The sequence below is a fragment of the Lycorma delicatula genome, chromosome 2 (genome assembly GCF_047948215.1).
Source record: "Lycorma delicatula isolate Av1 chromosome 2, ASM4794821v1, whole genome shotgun sequence".
Taxonomy (NCBI): domain Eukaryota; kingdom Metazoa; phylum Arthropoda; class Insecta; order Hemiptera; family Fulgoridae; genus Lycorma; species Lycorma delicatula.
Genome location: NC_134456.1, coordinates 209,132,324 through 209,151,262, shown reverse-complemented (window position 1 = coordinate 209,151,262; position 18,939 = coordinate 209,132,324). Strand labels below are relative to the sequence as shown.

General features: G+C 33.2%; 1 protein-coding gene across 1 annotated transcript in view; it reads right to left on the bottom strand.

The window, feature by feature from the left end:
- Window positions 1–386: 386 nt before the first annotated feature.
- The window catches only part of LOC142320356 (uncharacterized), a 78,700-nt gene continuing 60,147 nt past the window's right edge, over window positions 387–18,939 (bottom strand). The window contains exons 6-8 of the mRNA XM_075358062.1: window positions 8,513–8,612; window positions 5,320–5,469; window positions 387–1,216 (exon numbers count right to left, since the gene is read on the bottom strand). Of these exons, the coding sequence (XP_075214177.1) occupies window positions 402–1,216; window positions 5,320–5,469; window positions 8,513–8,612 (1,065 nt within the window). The 3' untranslated portion in view covers window positions 387–401. The remainder of the gene's footprint in view (window positions 1,217–5,319; window positions 5,470–8,512; window positions 8,613–18,939) is intronic.

The following is an 18,939-nucleotide window of genomic DNA, read 5'->3' as shown; positions in this document are numbered from 1 at the left end:
ACACATGCCTTTTTATTATTTCAATACCTACCAATATAAGGTTGGGTTGCGTTTTATATGGTACACTCTGTATGATGCGCGATAAGATTTTTGTAAGTATAATTTAAACGATATTTTATGTACAGAGTCATAAATTTACAAAAGGTTAATCGTATTTTGATGTTAAAATTATTTACCTGATAATTTTAAATAGGTGTTTACGTCTTGCGATAAAAAAACACCGGGTAAGGAGATGCTTTGTGTATTAAATTTTATAAAACGCATATAATTTTTAAATGAGCTTTTATCTAAGTTTAAGAATAAGTAAACATCACATTTGTTTAATTATATACTTATGTTTATTTATTTCTATTATTTACATTTTTATAATAATTATAGTCGTTTCCGTTACTTTTCTTTAATTAGTGATGAGGAATATGCTGAAAATAGTTTTGATTCTGGTATTGAAATGTCTGAAAGAAATTATTTTCTGTCGGCATCGTCGGAGCTGATGTTTGAGGTCTGTAACTAAATTCAACGAGAGATGCGGTAGTCGACTCGTCTAATGAACTATCAGATATTAGATACTGATTGTCATGTTTTAGTTCGCTGTGTCTTTGGTAATCGTTTTGACTATAATCAAGGTATTGCGATTCAGCACAATGCGGTATGTTTGCTAGTGCTAATTGCGGAGCCAATTCGCAATTAATATTCGAATCCATTCCTGCTTCGACGGTCTGATGATGATATCTGGTATTATTTTCAAGATGCGGTAAACCGTATAAACGTGTTTGTTGATCGTCCAACTGATACTTAGTATCGAGAGATGTATCTTTGCATTCGTCTAAGTGAAACTGTACTAAGTTGATGTTCATCTTTTGCAACACTTCAGGCGGAAAATTATTCATTCTACAAGAGTCTTCTTCTCTATACGTATTTCTAATATTATTTTCGATCGTTTCCGGTGAGCAGTGCGGTAATCGACTCGAGTTACTGTTGCTGTCCTCTAAAGTTGTAGTTAACGCGCGGTCGACCGGTGGCATCATCCAAAATGCATCGGGTTCTGCTTTCAGACAACTTCTGTGGATCGTTCCGCTTCCTAAATCCAATAGTGTCGGTGGTGATTTAGATGTATCCTGCGGTTGACAGTAATCTGTAGTTCGTATGGGTTGATCTAGTTGAAAGATCTCTTCCGGCTGGAATAGATCGTTACCTGCTGAAAAGTCGTAGTTTATACCTGAAAATGAAAAAAAAAAAAATTATTTACTTTCCTTTACGAAAAACTTTTACAAAAAGTTATAAATAACGGCAATTAAAACCGATCTGTCTATTACCAGGCAGACTTTCTTCAACAATCTTTTTTCTGTTCGGTAAGCGAATCGTCATTTGTTATTAAACCGAGAAAAAATATATTTATAATTTTTATTTTTAATTACAAGAAGAACCTTTAAAATATTTTTCTCTGTAATTAAAAAAAGTCATACTAAATCCAAAACGTTTTGCTAACTTTCAAACCGATCTAAGGAAAATACTTTGTAATCTTTCAGCGAATGAGTTACGTAATTATCTTAATAATATATCTTTGTCTTTTTTGCAATTATTTTAATAATGTATTTCTTTACATTAGATGAAAGCTTCTGTCTGTTCAGTGAAAATTGTATCGCTAAACTTACGTCCACATTAAACAAAGAGCGAATATATTTTTAATGAAAATTTGTATAATAAGTAATTCTTCTAAGGAAAATATACCGATTAAATTTTTAACTAAGTTAGGTCGCTTCAAATCGACGGTTTAAGACAATTAAAACTCTTACTTTTTAAAGATTTAAATATCTTGCCTATAAAAAAAGATAGAGCTGAAAGTAATATTTGAATAGGAAAAAATAATTATTCTACTATAAACGAAATAAACTATTATTATTGGTCGTTATTTTGTTATATGACAAACAAACGTTTTTAAAGAAAGTTAAAATAAATTATGCTATTGAATGCCACATGTAGTAAAATGAAATCGCTTATGTAACTATCCGAATCATATCAGATTTGTTTATCTGTGGTTCGATTATCCCCCTCTTCTCTTCGATTTCCTAATTCATTATTCCTTGGATAAGCGCTAGGGAAGTCGGATAAACCAATTCCATCTACATTGCCGTACTTGTGATTCCTGTTACTTTGTGTTGATAACCGGCAGAGTGGAATCTGTCCAGGCTCTTGGACCCTACCCAAGGCTAAGGGACCGCATAAAAAGAGACTGCTTACCGGGTAAAGCCATCTTATATATAAGAAATAAATATAAAAAATATTCTATTCTAAAATAAATAAATAAACATATATAATTTTAATTTTTTAAAGTACGTGTCTTGATAGTTCATCGAGCTGACCGGTACAGTCAGTAGTTGGTTAATATCCAAGCTATTTATTCTTGGAAAATGTTATAAAATTTAAATTCCACCCTACCCTACTAAACGGCATTTGTGTGTGTGTGTGTGTGTGTGTGTGTGTGTGTGTGTGTGTGTGTGTGTGTATGTGTGTGGTCCGTCCCCCTAAGCTTAGCACCGGAATGTACCGATTCGTTGTACGTGTCTCGTGGTAGTCAGGTGTATTCTATGGTGGTTGGGTTTTCAATTAACCACACATCTCAGGAATAGTTGGCCTGAGACTGTACAAGACTACACTTCATTTACATTCATATCATCCTCATTCATCCTCTGAAGTAATACCTTACGGTGGTTCCGGAGGCTAAACAGAAAAAAGAGAGAGGTTTATTCTTATTATATTACTATACATCGATATACCGTATATATATGAATATATGCGAAATATATATCGAAGTTTTGGGAAAATTTAGTACTTTTTAGCTGGATCCGAATTTTTGAAGAAAATCGCAAATATCTGAAAAAACGGTTGGTCCTAGCGCTCTGAAAAAGCTTTTCAACCCTGTAGATGATAGCCCATCCGTTCCCAGTAGTACCCGTCGAATGATAATATTTTCAACTGCCCCTGGGGCGCCGTTCGGAAATTGGAGGGGGTGCGTTAGGGTGGCATTGTAATATCACGGCAACCGCTCGTCCGATTTTCACGATTTAAACGGCGTATATATCAGCAGGTCCAGCGCTAACTGTTTAACGCATCCGGTACACTCTTGATCGACCGGATCTTGGTTATATGGAAATTAAATCTGCTGGAAAAAGTGTTGTGGATAAGCGAGGCGGGGATCGTCCGGTGTGTTCATTTGTGGTCTCTCCCTGGTAGACCAGACCGGAGTCCGTAATTAACCTAAGTCTGTGGTACGAACTGAAGTTGAGTTCATTAAGGGAATTAGGACTAAATTTCGTTGTTTCGAACAACACTTTTTGGTGGTATGTTGTAGTTAAATTGTTTCGAATTCGAGACATTCACTAGAAATTGGCTCAATAAAAGTAGAGCTAGGCCCGGGGTTCGTGCTTCCGCGGACTCGATTTGCTACTTCAGAGGGAAACGATGTAGGACATTCAAAATGTCCGGACGAGGCCTACAGCGAAGGCAAAAGCCGAGTTCAAAAATCACCGACGCCAATGCTTATCGAGGCATTTATATCGGTGGTATCCCAACGAGGCCTGGCTTATTACTGTGAGATGTAAAATGTTAGAGGGCGAAAGACGACTTCTGTTAAAGCCCATCAGGGCTAGGAACGAGGGGGGGGGGGTGGCGACCGGAAGCGTCACAAGGCGGGTATCTTCTCCTACGGGGTTGGCATGTTCATTGTGGTGGTTCGACAACGACCTTAGTCGTTCTCGAATGTGAACGATGACGGATACAAATGCGTTCAGTGTCGAAGAGCGTTTGTTAGTTTCGTGTGGGTCCACCGAACGTTCACACACCGGTAAAACATCGGAGAATATTACGAATTACTTCTTTGTGCGTTTTGGGAAATCGTCACCGTCAGGGCGAGCACTCGAACTGAGACTATGCTGTTGCGGAGAAGTCGCCGTCAATTCGAAAATCACCGATAAAATCGACGCGCCAACGTTCTGCAGAGTTAGACGTTCCAAGATCGACGATGCGAGACCGTACGCGGAAGGACATGCAAGGTAAATGTTTTCGACAGCCACAGTTAACGAGTCGCGTGACAACGATCTTTATCGACGTGTTTATGCGTGTCAGTTATTGCTTGAACGCTTTCTGAGAACAAAGATAGAAAGAACGTCATGTTCTCAGACGAGTGTGCGATTTATCGTAGTCCTCTAAACCGAAATGTTCTTTCTGAGCGAAGGACAATCCTCACTTGAAGGAATCGAACACCATCCGCCTCTTTTTATGATGTGGGCCGTGTGATGACAGCCGAACATCTCCTTGGTCTTTATTTTTTCGACGGCACAATTATTCGACAAACAGTTATCTGAGAACGATCGACGGGCGGTCAATTTTCCGCTATTAACGGCGAAAGGGATTGTTGACATCATTACGTTTTAGCAGGACGTGCTCCAGCTCGTTTTGGTTTGAATATCCGCAGACGCCTCGATGAAATTTTTCCGAATCGCTGGATCGGATGCGGGTCAGAAGACTTTCCGGCTTCGTCGGCCAGGCCGGCAAGAAGCCCTAACCTCACCGCACTTACAGCACGCTTTAGGATTTTATAGAAGAAGAGATCTGAAAACACAGATACGTCAATAAAGAGCGGCCTCAAGACTCTGTTCGGTCAGCATTTGAAACGATCCACCCCTTGATATACCGTTGCGGATGAACAACCGTATGTGGAGGCGCATATAACTGTGCTTTTAACGCGGTGGAACCTACATATACGTTTTAGATCCGTAGAAGGACCTATCCTAATATTTTCATAACTAGCGTAAAGGGTTTTCCTGTCCACTCCGTAATATTTGATCCGATTAGCAAACTATTCTTATATACATTTATAATCACGAAAGTAGCACAGTGTACTGCACTGTGCTGCATTATACAGTACAGCTGTGAGTGTACAGATGTGAAAGTAAAAAATGAGAAAAACCTGGACGGTTCATTAAGTCCATCTCAATTTAAAATACCTATATACAGAACGTATACCAAACCCTTACAGCTAGAAACTTGAAAATTGAAATGAAATTTCTTTTAGATCGGTCAGTAAGAAAAGTTTTTCATAATTTTCTTCGTTGTGTGACGTGTAGTATTATAATATCATATACATCTATCGAAAGTATTGTAGTTACATTATTAGAACAGAATTAGTAACAGAACAAGTATAGAATAGTATTTAATATACCTTGTGTTGAATTTCTATACGATCTGTTCACATTTATGATGCTTAAAAAAGTTTAATATAATTAAAAATTGATTCGTATGATTTTTTTTTCTTTTACTAACCTGAATTAGAATTGAGGGATTCAAAAACAGGATCTTGATTTTCTGTGTGGGCTGTGTTTAACCAAGATCCCATCTCATTCGATGTAGGTGGCATAGGCGGTATAGGTCCACTGCACATACATTCAAAAGGCGGACAAGAACAAGAGTAACCTGAAAATAAAAACAATTTTACTCGATTTTTTATTTATAAACATTTCATCCGATTATATCATAAGTTCATGGTTAATATTAGGACAATTACAATTTTTTTTAAGGGTGAAAGTAATTAGCCACTTATTCTGTAGTTCTTGACTTAGCGTAGTCTGTCAGCGTTAAGGTTGAAATCTAATAAAGCACGACTGACCGACTCATTCCATCACTACTATATAATATCAAATAACTTGTACGGGGGTATTGCTTTTTTGAGTCGCTGATTTTATCTTTTTACTTTATCCGAGACCCTTTTTTTCAATAGACACATCCGTTTACTTACCGTTTATATTTGGAATAATAGATTCTAATTAAATAAAATAAAAAAAATTATCTGAATTTCTTATAAAATTCTTCTGCATATCCAGTCTTATAATTCTTCTATATTATTTTATCCTTTTTTATTACCGATCATCGACTTGTGATGTACTCCGTATAAAATTTAACAGCTCTATTTACTTTTTTCTGATTTAAAATATTAATATGGTTTTCTGTTTCTTTAGTTTGGGTTTTCATGTAACTTCCTTTGGCTTTTAATGTAAGTTGTATGAAAATTCTATTTTAATTGAAATAATGTCAACATAAAGAGATAACGTTTTATCGGATAACTAGGGCAGGTCATCTAGTGTCGTCGAGTGTAACCGTTAAGGATATTTTACTCGCCATTTTTATACGTACGCCTTTTACCTGTAAGTAGGGATTAGGAGGCTCTATGGGCCTCCTAATCCCGATGGGCATATCGGGCATATAAATGCCCGATGGGCATTTCAGTAACTCCCATCTACCGGATAAGACTGAATAAACATTCTAGTACGCCTTGGATTTATCATCAAGGTACTTGGATCTAGGCTTTGAGGATCTACCAGGATGATCAACCTTCATTCGTCGCGTGATTAATAAAAACAAAAAAGGAACGAAGGAAAAGGAGTGCTGACGAGAAGGTCGATCGATCTATTTATTTTAGTCAATATATTTATCTGTTTATCAGACTAGGTAGGGGTAGGTTACTGTCTGCGCTCGATTCTATTTTTTCTAAAGTGTTTAAATTTAAACCTTCGGATATTTACGCGAATGTATTCATCTGATCTTAGTATCGTTCCAGTAAAATCGTATTATTCAACTTCCAGTCCGATCCTATGATGTTAGTGTTCGTCACTATTATTTTTATTTATATTTTATGAGGTATCAGGCGGGTCTATGCGTACTGAGCCGTCGTTTTTATTAATGCATCATCAGTTAGAATATAGGATCTCCAGGTCGGTATGCGGTAGTTCCTGTCAACAGGTCGCACTAAGGACGCGAAGGCTATACACGCGTCCCTTAATCTTTAGCGCGGATCAGCAGGATCAGAACTTCACCCGCATAAATGAAGTCGGAGAATAAAGGATTAGAGATTAGGAGAAGGTGTGGTCGATGAGAAAGGGTAATCGGCAGGGAACAACGCAGGAAGAATTAGGCGAGTTGTATTAAGTCGGTATTTTTTTTAGTATTTTCTTACCCAAAGAAAAGTTGAAAATCCTGTTAAGGCGTCCCGTCCTGACCGACATACCTAATGAAATCTGAATATTTCTATCTGGATGATAGTATTTTTGTGTCCACCAGCCTTAAATATTTTAATTAAAATTTTGAAATAAAATATACAATTATTATTAACTTTATCGGTTACCTAAGAATTCAAAATCTCTAGGTTATTGTGTGTTTAGAGCTACTACAATACCGCTATAGTTTCTAAAATTCAAAATATTTTTAAACTGCATTTGCAGTACGTAAAAATTAATTGATGTCTCAATTTACCGCTAACATGAGTATCTAAATTCATTTTTGTATTGCTACTGCAAAGTACAACGTATTCCAAGTTTAATGCTAAATTCATCACCTCATATTCATTAATTTACTTAAACGTTGCTACTACTTGTTCAATTACCGCTTTCAATAAGCGTAATATGGACGAAACAACGCGTTGATCTTCCGTGTATTTTATTTATATTTAACGAAACTAGAAAAATTACGACATTAAAAATTTCATATAAAAGTACAATAATAAACATTAAAAATGTAGGAAAAATTAACACATAAATTCTTAAAATTGCAAAAAATATTTAGTTTTTAAATAAAAAAAAGTTATTTTTCACCCCGAAAATGAAATATATAGGAGAAAAATGTAAGTGGATAATATAAGGATACGTTTTCTTTATAATTAAATATGAGCCTACTTCAGCCGCGTAGTTTCAGAATGACGTTATTATGGTACAGATTTCAGCCCCGTAATTCAAAACTTATAAACAGCAGCAGAAGAAAATTATTTTATTTTAATTTTTACACAATAAATTATAAAAAATTGCATCTTTATTTTACTGTACGTTGTCATTGATTTAAAAGATAAATCGTTCAGAAATGATCGGTAAGGAAAAAAATTTTGAAATTGCTGGTTTCAAAGTTTTTTTGAAACTTGTAGGTCTGGAAACAGTTCCAGTCGTTTGTTTATTATTAGTATAATTTCACTAACTAATCAGTTTTAAATGTAGATTTTTGTAAATTTATTTAATTACCGGTTAATTGTTTGAGATTATTTTCATTATGGAACGTCATAACTAATGATATATGATAATCAGCTCTGTCATCAATTTAAGTGCGCTTGGAAAGTTACTGATCCTTAACAACTGTACGTGTATTTTTATTTTCCGGTCTAGACAGCGCTAATTTTAACTTTTTATCCTTAGTTTGGATTATTTTAATATTGTAAACTAAAAAATGTACTGTAGTGATATAAATGAATAATATTATTCAGATGATGTATAAAGTAAATTTGATTTCCAAATTCATTTTTTTACTCCTAAAAGAGTTGCATTTTACCAGAAAATATTTAATATTCTTATATTCTATTTTATAGTGAAATAAGTTGTGTTAAGTCGGTATTTTTTTTTAGTCTTTTCTTACCTAATTCTCTAAATATTGACTAATAATATTTTAACGTAATAACTACTTTTACCGTTCTACGACTTACCTTTTTCGTTATCAGAAATTAAAGGTGGAGGCAAAAGTGCGCGGTGAGAAGGCGGTTCTAAATCGCACGATGAGCGCCTTGCTTCTCGCAATGATACCAACTGTAAACGAAAATACGTATCATTTTAGTAAAAAAAATATATAAAGCTGTGAGAATTTTTATATGCTTTATGAATGGTACTTATGTAAGATAAGTGAATAAACCGATCTGTTTTTACTTATATTAAAAGTTACTGCTTCCGATAAACGCTTTAAACCTCTTAAAGGGGTACAGAGAATAGGGATTTCGGAGCTACCCCGTTTAAAAAATCGGTAATAAAATGCAGGGTAATAAAATCGGTAATAAAATCGATAGAATGCAGGGAGGTTGTATGTAGATCGTCAACAAACATTAATAACATAAATAGAAAAATTAGAAACTGTTAAAGAATTCAGATATTTAGATAAATTTATAGAAAAAACAGACTATAAAAAAATCAGCGACACAAGATGAGTTTCAAAAATAGAAAAAGCTTAAGGAATAATAAAAACTCCATCCCACAAAAAATAATAAATCAAATAAAAAAATAATTATCAAAAGATCAGACATTATAATATAGTAATAAAATCTTCGAGTTTATATGCGTGTAACTGTTTAAGCGTGAACGCAAATATGGTGAATATAGTAACAAGAAAGGAAGGGAGAAATGTTAGTCCCGTAAAGGACAGAAACGCATTTAAACTCAGAAGTAAAAATGGAATATATCAAAATATAAAAAAGGATTAACGAACAAAATGAAAAAGCGAAGAGGTGACCTTGTTAGATTGAATAAGAATAGGTTAACTAAGCAAATCTTTTTTAGGTTAACAGCAAACTGTTTTAAACAAGTTAAACAAAGAATTAAGATTTATTTAAAACAAAAGCGATATTGAAAGTAGACGCTTTTAAAATTAAAATTATGATTTTTAAGGATTACCAAGAATAAAAGAAAGAAGGAAGGAAAGAAAATTGGAAACTGGAGCGGCCGGAAGAACGCAAAAAACAGCGTGAAGAAAGAATGAAGAGGTACTGATAAGAAAGAAAACAGCAATGAAAGAAGTGAAGGAAGTTAGAAAATGGTCCTTTCTTTCTTTTTCCTGTTTAGCCTGCGGTAATTACAGTTCAGATAATAATTCAGAGAATGAATGAGGATGATATGCATGAGTATAAATGAAGTGTAGTCTTGTACAGTCTCAGTTCGACCATTCCTGAGATGTGTGGTTAATTGAATCCCGACCACCAAAGAACACCGGTATCTACGATCTAGTATTCAAATCCGTGTAAAAATAACTGGCTTTACTAGGACTTGAACGCTAGAACTCTCGACTTCCAAATCAGCTGATTTGGGAAGAGCGTTCACCACTACACCAACCCGGTGGGTTAGAAAATGGTCCTAAAGTAACCAAAATCGAAAAAAAATTGTTTCTATTTATTGGTTTTTCATAAATTTACCACGTAAACCTTTCTAGTGATACCTAAAAATAAAAACCAAATACCTGTAATCCCGCAATAGATTTACTCTTTGTCCGTTTAGGCTGTTTATTAACAATTTAAATAATAGTACGTAATGCAAACCAGCCTTGGCGAGTGTCGTAGACTTCGCAAGAGTGCATTAATGACCATTGTAGACAGTTGCATACCGTATTTTTTCTACGGCTGAGACAATATTTGGATTATTGATTTATCAACGGTAGAAAACATTGTTACAGAATATTTATAAAAAATACATTAAACAATAATTTCTTTGGCAATAGGCTTTAGTCATAAGTTTTGCCTTTTCTTTAATATCGATCGGTGTTACAGATATTTCTTCCTCAGAATCCGACATAATTAACAAAAGGTTTGTTTACCTAATTGTGTTCTTTCAAATTAACCACTGTTTAATTTTTTTTACTTAATCTGATTTAAATAAAACAGTTAATATATTAAATAATACCCGCTTCTGATCGGTCAGCGGTTGAAAAGAGTAGACCTTTGATCGATTGAACACCTGTGTTGCAATGAAAATCTGTTTCAGAATGACCGTCATTATGGTACAGGTTTCAGCAGCGTAATTCAAAACTTATAATACAGCAGCAGAAGAAAATTATTTTATTTTAATTTTTACACAATAAATTATAAAAAATTGCATCTTTATTTTACTCTACGTTATCATTGATTTAAAGGATAAATCATTCAGAAATGATCGGTAAGGAAAAAATTTGAAACTGCTGGTTTCAAAATTTTTTTGAACTAGTAGGTCTGAAAACAGTTCCAGTCGTTTGTTTATTATTAGTATAATTTCACTAACTAATCAGTTTTAAATGTAGATTTTTGTAAATTTATTTAATTACCGGTTAATTGTGTGAGATTATTTTTATTATGGAACGTCATAACTAATGATATAAGATAACCAGCTCTGTCATCAAATTAAGTGCGCTTGGAAAGTTACTGATCCTTAACAACTGTACGTGTATTTTTACTTTTCCGTCTAGATAGCGCTATTTAACAGAGCTATAACTCTAGAAGGTAAAGTATTGTAATCGGTCCAGTTTGGGCGTATGCGGTTTTCACCGGATGGATTCACGTTTTGACACCTAAGGAACCCATACAAACCAAAAAAAAACAGAATGGAAATTTTCCAGATGTTAATGTACGTGTGTTCGGTGTCGGCCTCTAAATCATATTATACATCCAGAACTACTGGACCGGTTTTGACCAAATTTGGTCAGATTACTTCTGTGTATGGGACATTGATGCAATTAAATTTTCAATTTAAAAGGTCAAGTAGGTGAGGCTGTAGAGCAAGGTCTCCCTCAGTATTTCAAAATTTAATTAACGTCATTTTTTTCTTAGGAACATTTGTTAAAAATTAAAAAACAATATTTATAAAAAAAATTTACAAAATCGCACCTCACAAATTCGATCACCCGGCCGACTCGGTATCTAGCGCCATGACTCTCGCCGCTACATCAGTCTGCGAGCGTACGAGCGAAATTTGTTTTATGAAGTTGTAAAATTACATTACTGTAGGACTTTCCCGGAATGCGACTTTAGCCACGTGATGGAAAGGTCCTACAACTGTGTTGTCTGATTTCTTCCATTTAAATCGAATTTATAATAGTCAGATATATGTTTGCCTGTCTAATTGTTCTTAAATTCTTTAAGTTTATTTACGTTTTGAAAATTTTAAGAATAACTTAATTAATAATTAATGTAATCCTTGAGCCTTTTACAGATGATTTCATCATTCCAGAATGGTTTTAGTCAAGAATAATTTTGACGATATTGTAAGTAAAGAAAGAAAGGGAGTCCGCCAAGGATGTTCCCTATCCCCGTTACTTTTTAATATTTACATAGAACTAGCAGTTAATGATGTTAAAGAACAATTTAGATCCACAGTAACAGTACAAGGTGAAAAGATGAAGATGCTACGATTTGCTGATGATACAGTAATTTTAGCATAGAGTAAAAAAGATTTAGAAGGAACAATGAACGAACGGTATGGATGAAGTTCTGCGCAAGAACTACCGCATGAAAATAAACAAGAACAAAACGAAAGTAATGAAATGCATTAGAAATAACAAAGATTGAATATAAAAATAGGAAGAGAAAAGATTATGGAGGTAAAACAGTTTTATTATTTGGGAAGTAGAATTCCTAAAGATGGACGAAGCAGGAGCGATATAAAATGCCGAATAGCACAAGCGAAACGAGCCTTCAGTAAGAAATATAATTTGTTTACATCAAAAATTAATTTAAATGTCAGGAAAAGATTTTTGAAAGTATATGTTTGGAGTGTCGCTTTATATGGAAGTGAAACTTGGACAATCGGAGTATCTGAGAAGAAAAGATTAGAAGCTTTTGAAATGTGGTGCTATAGGAGAATGTTAAAAATCAGATGGGTGGATAAAGTGACAAATGAAGAGGTATTGCGGCAAATAGATGAAGAAAGAAGCATTTGGAAAAATATAGTTAAAAGAAGAGACAGACTTAAAGGCCACAATTTAAGGCATCCAGGAATAGCCGCTTTAATATTGGAGGAACAGGTAGAAGGAAAAAATTGTGCAGGCAGGCAACGTTTGTAATATGTAAAACAAATTGTTAGGGGTGTAGGATGTAGGAGGTATACTGAAATGAAACGACTAGCACTAGATAGGGAATCTTGGAGAGCTGCATAAAACCAGTCAAATGACTGAAGACAAAAAAAAATTTAAATAAAAGAAAAAGGTTTTTTCAATAAAGAAAAACTTACGGTATCATATATTTTGATTGAAACGTCTAATTAAAATGTTTTAAAACGAAATTTATTATTAATAACTTGTACTTAAAGACTGTAACTCAACTTTTACTTACAATAAAAAAACTGAACAAACCTAATAATTTTATAAAAAATATGTAAATAAATAAAATCGTTACAAAATAAATGACACCGTATAAATAATTACGATAAGCGTGGTAACACTTGAATGTGGAATCATATGTGATCAATGAAAACATATATTTATATCGAAAAAACGAATAGGACATAATTCAAAATCAAGGTTTAATGTGCTCACGGGGATGTTTATAAGTTATTAAATATAGAAGAACACTTAATTATAATAGATACTGTTACTAAAAAAAAATTTAAAACTATTTTTAGGAATGATTAATTATAACATAACAATGGACTTGAATAATTTAAAAAATATACGTATACAAGTAACTTTATATATCTTGACGGACATAAATTTATGAACTATCAAATTAGTTATGAGAGCGATGGTTTAATTAAGTTGGTAGCACCGATAAAATAATCGGTGAAATTTACTTTATATTCATCTCATTTTCTTAAATGATCTCGATTAAAATACATTACATTTATTAAAATTGTTATATAACAACAGATAATGAAAAATTATTAATTAATAAAAATTTTCTTTCTGATGATTCAATATATAGGAAACAATATCTTATAGTAAAAACCGCTTTGTGTTTTGTCGGTTCAGTCATAACATTCAACAAAAAAAAAGATACATTAATCAGTGATTGTAATATTTTTATTTTACCTGTTTTTTCGATTAATCAGTTTCTAACAAAAATCCTGATTTACTTTCTATCCCGGTCGCATTTAGAAACTATTTCATTCCCTCTATGATTATCTGATAAAATTGTTCATTGATTGAAAAAGATTATTATAAATCTGTATTTTATGAAATGCTTGACTATAAAAACATTTGATATAAAGTCAAAGTCACCTTTCGCCATAAATCATCTTTAATATAAAAAATAACTTTAATATCTTTTTTAAATTTATGTAAAGGCAAACTATTTTAACAGAGAAATGTTCAAGATAAACGATTTAAAAAAAAAAAAACATATTTATGATTTTGCTCAACGTCGACCTGTTCAGACTCAATAAATATGAGTATTAAATTGATTTGTAAATGTTTCTAGTTGTTATCGATTGAGTAACGTAATTTACCGATAAATAATAAATAAACTAACCTAAAAATACATCATTTTGATGTAGGAAATATTTACAAAATTCTATTTTTTAAAGTTTAACTTATGAAAAGTTATTTAAAGTGGTTCGTACTTTATAAAAACCGTTTACTTTATAAACACAGTTGTAGTAGGATTTTCCCGTCACACGGCTTTTACAACTATGGGTTGTTTTTGATACACGGCTTAGACACACAAATACATACACACAACTTAATTTAAAATATTTATAATTTTATTTAAATATAACATATTTTAGTTTATTTAATTTAATGATTCTAACTAAAGCGCGCGCGCATACCGTATTCAATTCGTGCAGGTGTGGCGGTACTAGCGGCGACGGACGCTAACTAAAATAATGTAATTTCCCAACTTACATAGAACAAATTTCGCTCATACGGTCGGCAGACTGGTGTAGCCTCGAGGTTCAACGCGCCAGATACCGAGTGGAAAAAAAAGAGAAAAGTTTACATTGTTTGTTGTATATATTATGTTCCTTGATTAGCTGTATTTGTACATGGGTGACTGGTGCTATGGTGCAGTCTGCTGTGTATTGATGCTTCTCACAGCATTGTTCATTTGGTGCTTATATTGTGTTTTGTTCTGATTATTTAATGATCTCATGTAAAAATTTGCATTGTGTTTTCAACTTGCGATCTGTACTTGTAGAATGATGTGACGTATGACTTTGTGTGTGGGCGATCTCCCCTTTCACGACTGAATTCTCTATTAGCTATGCCAGGGAGGGTGGAAGGCCAGGGATGGAGGTTTAGTCGGTAGTGCGCAGGTATACATACGCTCTTCCAAAACCTAGCGGCCTTTTTAGCGATCCAACACTGCTTCGGCGTCTGTAAAATGGATTGGAATGGATTAAATGATCGAACTGAGACTGTACAAGACTACACTTCATTTACACTCATACATATCATCCTCATTCATCCTCTGAAGTATTATCTGAACGGTAGTTAACGGAGGCTAAAACAGGAAAAGAAGAAGTTTGGAAAAAGGATAATGTATAGCTTGAACAATCGTAGTTTAGTTTTCTCTAGAATTTTAAATATTAATTCTGAATATTCGTTCCATATTTTATCTATATTAACGTTTTTATTTGCCGTAAATTCTGAATATGTTTTTGGAAAGCTGTATTATATTTTACTTTTTGAAATCAAAATTGTTTGTCGAATTTATAATTATTTCTTTAACAAATACTTTCCAATCCTTTAATTATTTACCTGGAAATTTGTTCTGTAAGTGAACTGATGCGTTCAATAAATGTAATTATAGCTGATGTATCGATATCATTTTGACGTTCCGATAATATTTTTCTTATAATGTCACTCCAAAAAATTTCGTGTTTCAAATATTGAGTTTTTAGTTGGTTAATCGTAATTTTTGCAAACTGTTGAGCATCAATGATTGTTAAATCGCTTTTTTTAGACATTTACATAATGATGTCGCTTAAGACATCTTTCAGAGCAAATATTGCTACTCGATATTGTGAATTAGTCAAACTTTTTCACAATATTTACAAATGGAGGTCTCGCATTACGATACCTGAGTTTTACAATACTCAATGTATCGTAATTTTTTACTAAAGCACTGACTGCGAAATACATGAATAATTTCATTTAATCGTTAAATGACGTAACATCATGCTGTAACATTTGAGCTAATTCTTCAAATATGTTTTTTTTTTTGATGCTAGATGGGAGAAACAATGTGTACACTTAGTTCTAATCAACTAAACTTTCTATATCCTGCATAACAGATACATTTTTCCATGCATCATCTAATCCTAAATCTTTCCTATACAGTATTTTTCCGTTAAATATGATATTTATCTTTCGAGAGCTGCTGTTACCTTATTTTTCTACCCGAACATAACACTGCACCATCATTCGTAAACATTACAATTTTTTGTGATGAACTGCCGGTAACTGAATAGAATGTTTTTATTGTGAATAACAGTTATAAACTCTCGTAAAAAAGTCACGGTGTTTGCTATTCCGTAGTCTCAACTAAATTGAGTCACGGAATATACTCAATTGAGTCAGTTCTTCTCTCATTTCAAGAGGGATATCAAAGGTAATCACCGACGATGAGATGAAGGAAGCTGTGGCCATTTGGATTGAGTTTATTTAGGGAACTAGGACTAAATTTCGTTGTTGCGATCAACATTTTTGGTGGTACGTTGTTTTCAATTTGCCTCGAATTATGAGACATTCACGAAATTGGCTCATAATAAGTAGAACTAGGCGCGGGATTCGCGCTTCCGCGAGCTCGGTTAGTTGAGTCATTGAGTATACTTTACGTATTTACAACAGCTGATTGTATACGCGCGGGAAATAAATTTCTCTGGGAAATAAATTACCTCTGAAACTATTGCGCGGCCGCCCACCTGTGCAACTTAGAGGAAATTGTGTTCTGAAGACTGTGTTGTACCTGTTGTGCGATATTCAATATATCAGAATTTAACAAACAGGAACAATATTGGAGATGTTAAATATATTTTAGTCATGTTTGCGATATATGCACCTATTTACAGACTGTCAGTCTAAGTCATCTTTCATGTTATTCAGCGCGGAACTATGTGACATATTGGATCAACCTTACGTTCCACCATCTCTTAGACGAACGGTAGTTTTTTCCGCAATTCAAACCTTGTTAATAATGTCCTCTTCCTTAAATAATAACTTTAATGGGATTTTCTATCGACATATTTAAATTTTTAATTTTTGGCACCAGTTTGTTCACCGGTACTGATAGAGTTTCAACTAAAAATAAAACTTTTATTTTCATTAAATGAACTTTAATAAGTTCATTTGAATTCAAGTCATAAATCATATACAACTTATCGCCCAGGTTGTTATCAGGAAGCGATTTAATATATATAACTTTCCCGTGCCGTTGAGCTGTCTTAAATAGATTTGACACTTATAATGTATTTTTTAAGACTGTTTTCTTCTATAATTTTCTTTCGCTAATTTTAACGATTTACAAGTCTAATAACATTCATTAGTAAAAAAATTTATAAGAATTTTATTAAATAATTTATATTTTTATTTAACAAAAAAAATTGCATACCGTACTTGAGTATTTAAAAAAAAATAGTTTTTCGGTGTCGAGTTTAGCCGCATAACCCATCGGGTTGTCTAGTCGTGAACGCGTCTTCCCGAATCAGCTGATTTGGAAGTCGAGAGTTTAAGCGTTCAAGTCCTAGTAAAGTCAGTTATTTTTATACGGATTTGAATACTAGATCGTGGATATCGGTGTTTTTTGGTGGTTGGGTTTCAGTTAATCACACATCTCAGGAGTGGTCGAACTGAAACTGTACAAGACTACACTTCATTTACACTCATACATATCATCGTCATTCATCCTCTGAAGTATTACCTGAATGGTAGTTCCCGGATGCTAAACAGGAAAAAGAAAGGAAGGTTTAGCAGCATATCAGTTTATCCGCTTTCCCGGATAATCGGGAGTTTGCTGAACAGATGCGTGTTTCATAATACTAATTTTATTTTAATCAATCTATTTTATGTACAAAACTGTAATTATAATTTAAGCTGATAAATAATTTCACAACCGTTATATTTTCAATAACAAAAATACTCGTAGAGTATATTATAAAAAAAAGTACGGACAAACAAGGAAACATAAATAATTCTTAATTTATCATAATATATTTAATAAGTAGGAAGTAAAACAATTAGCTAGTCGTTATAGGGAGATAAAATGCAAGACCACCAATCTATACCGCTGCTCGGACAGTTATAATGAACACTTTGGCTAACATCGCCTCTGGGTGGTCGGTGATCGGATGATCTCGGCTGAACGCGAAGGCGTGTCTAGGTATCATTGGCCGCCTTCAATTAATTTACGATATTCAATATTGCAATATAATGCGTAATGTAAATTGTAATTTACTAATTAGAAAATTGCTATTTCATAAAAAGAAAAAAAATAACCTACCGTTGTTTGTGATTCATTCATATAAAATATTTTCTACTAGTCCCTATAAAAATACGTATTTACAAAAAATTTGTAAAAATCTTAAGCAGAAATTTATTTAACTTCTCCGTATAAATACTTTCGTCAAAACGGCTATTGTAGTTTGACGTTTTACTGCTTAATTCTCCTTTTATTAAAAGCGTATTTTAATTAATGTGTGGCGCACTCTTGTGATGAGTTTTTAAAATGAATTATGCTGTATTTTCGTATTCACACGTGGATCCATTTTTTTCTATTGTTTATGTTGTATTTAATTCCCAATTTAAAACAATTATTATACGTAAGATTATTTTTTATACGAATTACAGTAAATACAGCTTATTTATAATAATAATTATTGGTATAATTATTACGAATTATACCATTTTGGTATAATTCGGAAGCGTTTATTACTATCATTATACAAATATAAATAACGTATACAAAAAAAAATATATATATGTATTAAAAAATGTTAATTTTATGTGTTTTAAACATTTCCATTCTGAAAACGACAGATTTAATAGATTTTAAATATTTTTACTACATAAGTACTATTGTCTCATTATTATTACGTCACCTTCTATTCATCTGGCTATACTACTGCTGCAGCAGCATAATTATTAGGGGAATGTACAGAGATTGCTAAAGTTTTAAGCTTTGGGTTTTTATAAGTAACGAAGTTTCATGGCCTCCTTAGTTCAAAAAATATAAAATTAGTTTCCGGGTAGCTACGTGCGTTGGTCTTTTTCGATTTATATCTCCAGACTAGTTCAACATAAATTCTTCGAAAATGGTAAAAAAAATTCTTTTTGTAGTTTTTAGGCGGGGCTCCTACAGATTGCTCCGCGTCCTGCATCTCGATCTTTATATTTTCCTGTCCATCCAGTCACCCTCCACCATTCTTCTCTCTTCCATGGCGTGGTGAGAGGGTATGCAGATCCCCCTCACTA